Consider the following 1,329-nt stretch of genomic DNA (forward strand, 5'->3'; position numbering starts at 1 on the left):
ATATACGATGGGCTTCTTTCAGTTTCCGTCTACCAAATCCACTCACAAGGCTTTGGTCGGCTCGAGGCTATAGTTGAAGACACTTCGTAGACGGAAACTGAAAGAAGCCTGTCATATATATGTATATATATATATATATATATGTATGTGTGTCTGTGTTTGTTTCCCCACCATCGCTTGACAATCGATGCTGGTGTGTTTACGTCCCCGTAACTTAGCGCTTCAGCAAAAGAGACCGATAGAATAAGTACTAGGCTTACAAAGAATAAGTCCTGGGGTCGATTTTCTCGGCTAAAGGCGGTGCTCCAGCATGGCCGCAGTCAAATGACTGCAACAAGTAAAAGAGTTAAAGAACACACAGAATCTTTTATGATTTTTTTTCTTCTTTTTCTTGTTTCTTACATTTTCCATTTTTTGTTTCTTCAGGTCCCCCCAAATTCAAGACAAAACCAATGAATGCTGTAGCCCAAGTGAACTCAGAACAAATGTTTGAATGTGATATATACGGTGTGCCGCCACCAAAAATCTATTGGATGAAGGATGGTAAAATGATTGAGACTGATGACTACTTCAAAATAGTTGATCACAAGAACCTGCGTATACTGGGTCTGCTGAAGGAGGATGAAGGAATGTACCAATGTTTTGGCAAGAACTATCTCGGTAGTATTCAGGCCAGTGCTCAGCTGGTAGTGAGGCCACATAGTAAGTATTCTGTGAAAGGTTAACACTTCTGCCAACTTTTAGACTAATTCTTACATCTCTTTCAGCTTCATATCTGGTTCTCATTCATCACATGTGGAGTTCTTCATTGAATAATAGAGATTAATTAGAATGTCTGTGATTGTATGTATCAGAATATATGCATAGGTCAATGTGTGTGTGTGTGTGTGTGTGTGTGTATGCTTGTGTTTGCATGGATGAGAGGTGTGTCTCTTATATTTATGTAAGCAAGCCCTTCAGTGGATGTGATAGTTTGGAGCTATTTATTATTAGTTTCATACACACACACTTGACACCTAAGCTTGTTATCTTTGGGGTTTTTTTTTTTTTGTCTTTGCATGAGTGACTGTGTGGTAAGTAGCTTGCTTACCGACCACATGGTTCCGGGTTCTGTCCCACTGCGTGGCATCTTGGGCAAGTATCTTCTACTATAGCCTCAGGCTGACCAAAGCCTTGTGGGTGGATTTGGTAGACGGAAACTGAAGAAGCCCGTTGTATATATGTATATATATATATGTTTGTGTGTCTGTGTTTGTCCCCCTAGCAGTTGCTTGACAACCGGTGCTGGTGTGTTTACGTTCCCGTAACTTAGCAGTTCGGCAAAAGAGA

The 1,329-nt window shown here is 40.6% G+C and overlaps 1 protein-coding gene across 20 annotated transcripts in view; it reads left to right on the forward strand.

Moving 5' to 3' along the window:
- LOC106874615 (neogenin) overlaps positions 1-1,329 on the forward strand; it is a 305,112-nt gene that overhangs the window by 168,155 nt on the left and 135,628 nt on the right. For all 20 annotated transcript variants that reach the window (XR_008264864.1, XR_008264863.1, XR_008264865.1 and 17 more), the window contains exon 7: positions 427-702. Coding sequence is in view for 14 of the 20 variants with exons in the window: in XM_052970426.1 (XP_052826386.1) it covers positions 427-702 (276 nt within the window). In the remaining 6 variants the exon portion in view is untranslated. The remainder of the gene's footprint in view (positions 1-426; positions 703-1,329) is intronic.

This window comes from Octopus bimaculoides, chromosome 9, assembly GCF_001194135.2.
Source record: "Octopus bimaculoides isolate UCB-OBI-ISO-001 chromosome 9, ASM119413v2, whole genome shotgun sequence".
In the NCBI taxonomy this organism is placed as follows: Eukaryota; Metazoa; Mollusca; class Cephalopoda; order Octopoda; family Octopodidae; genus Octopus; species Octopus bimaculoides.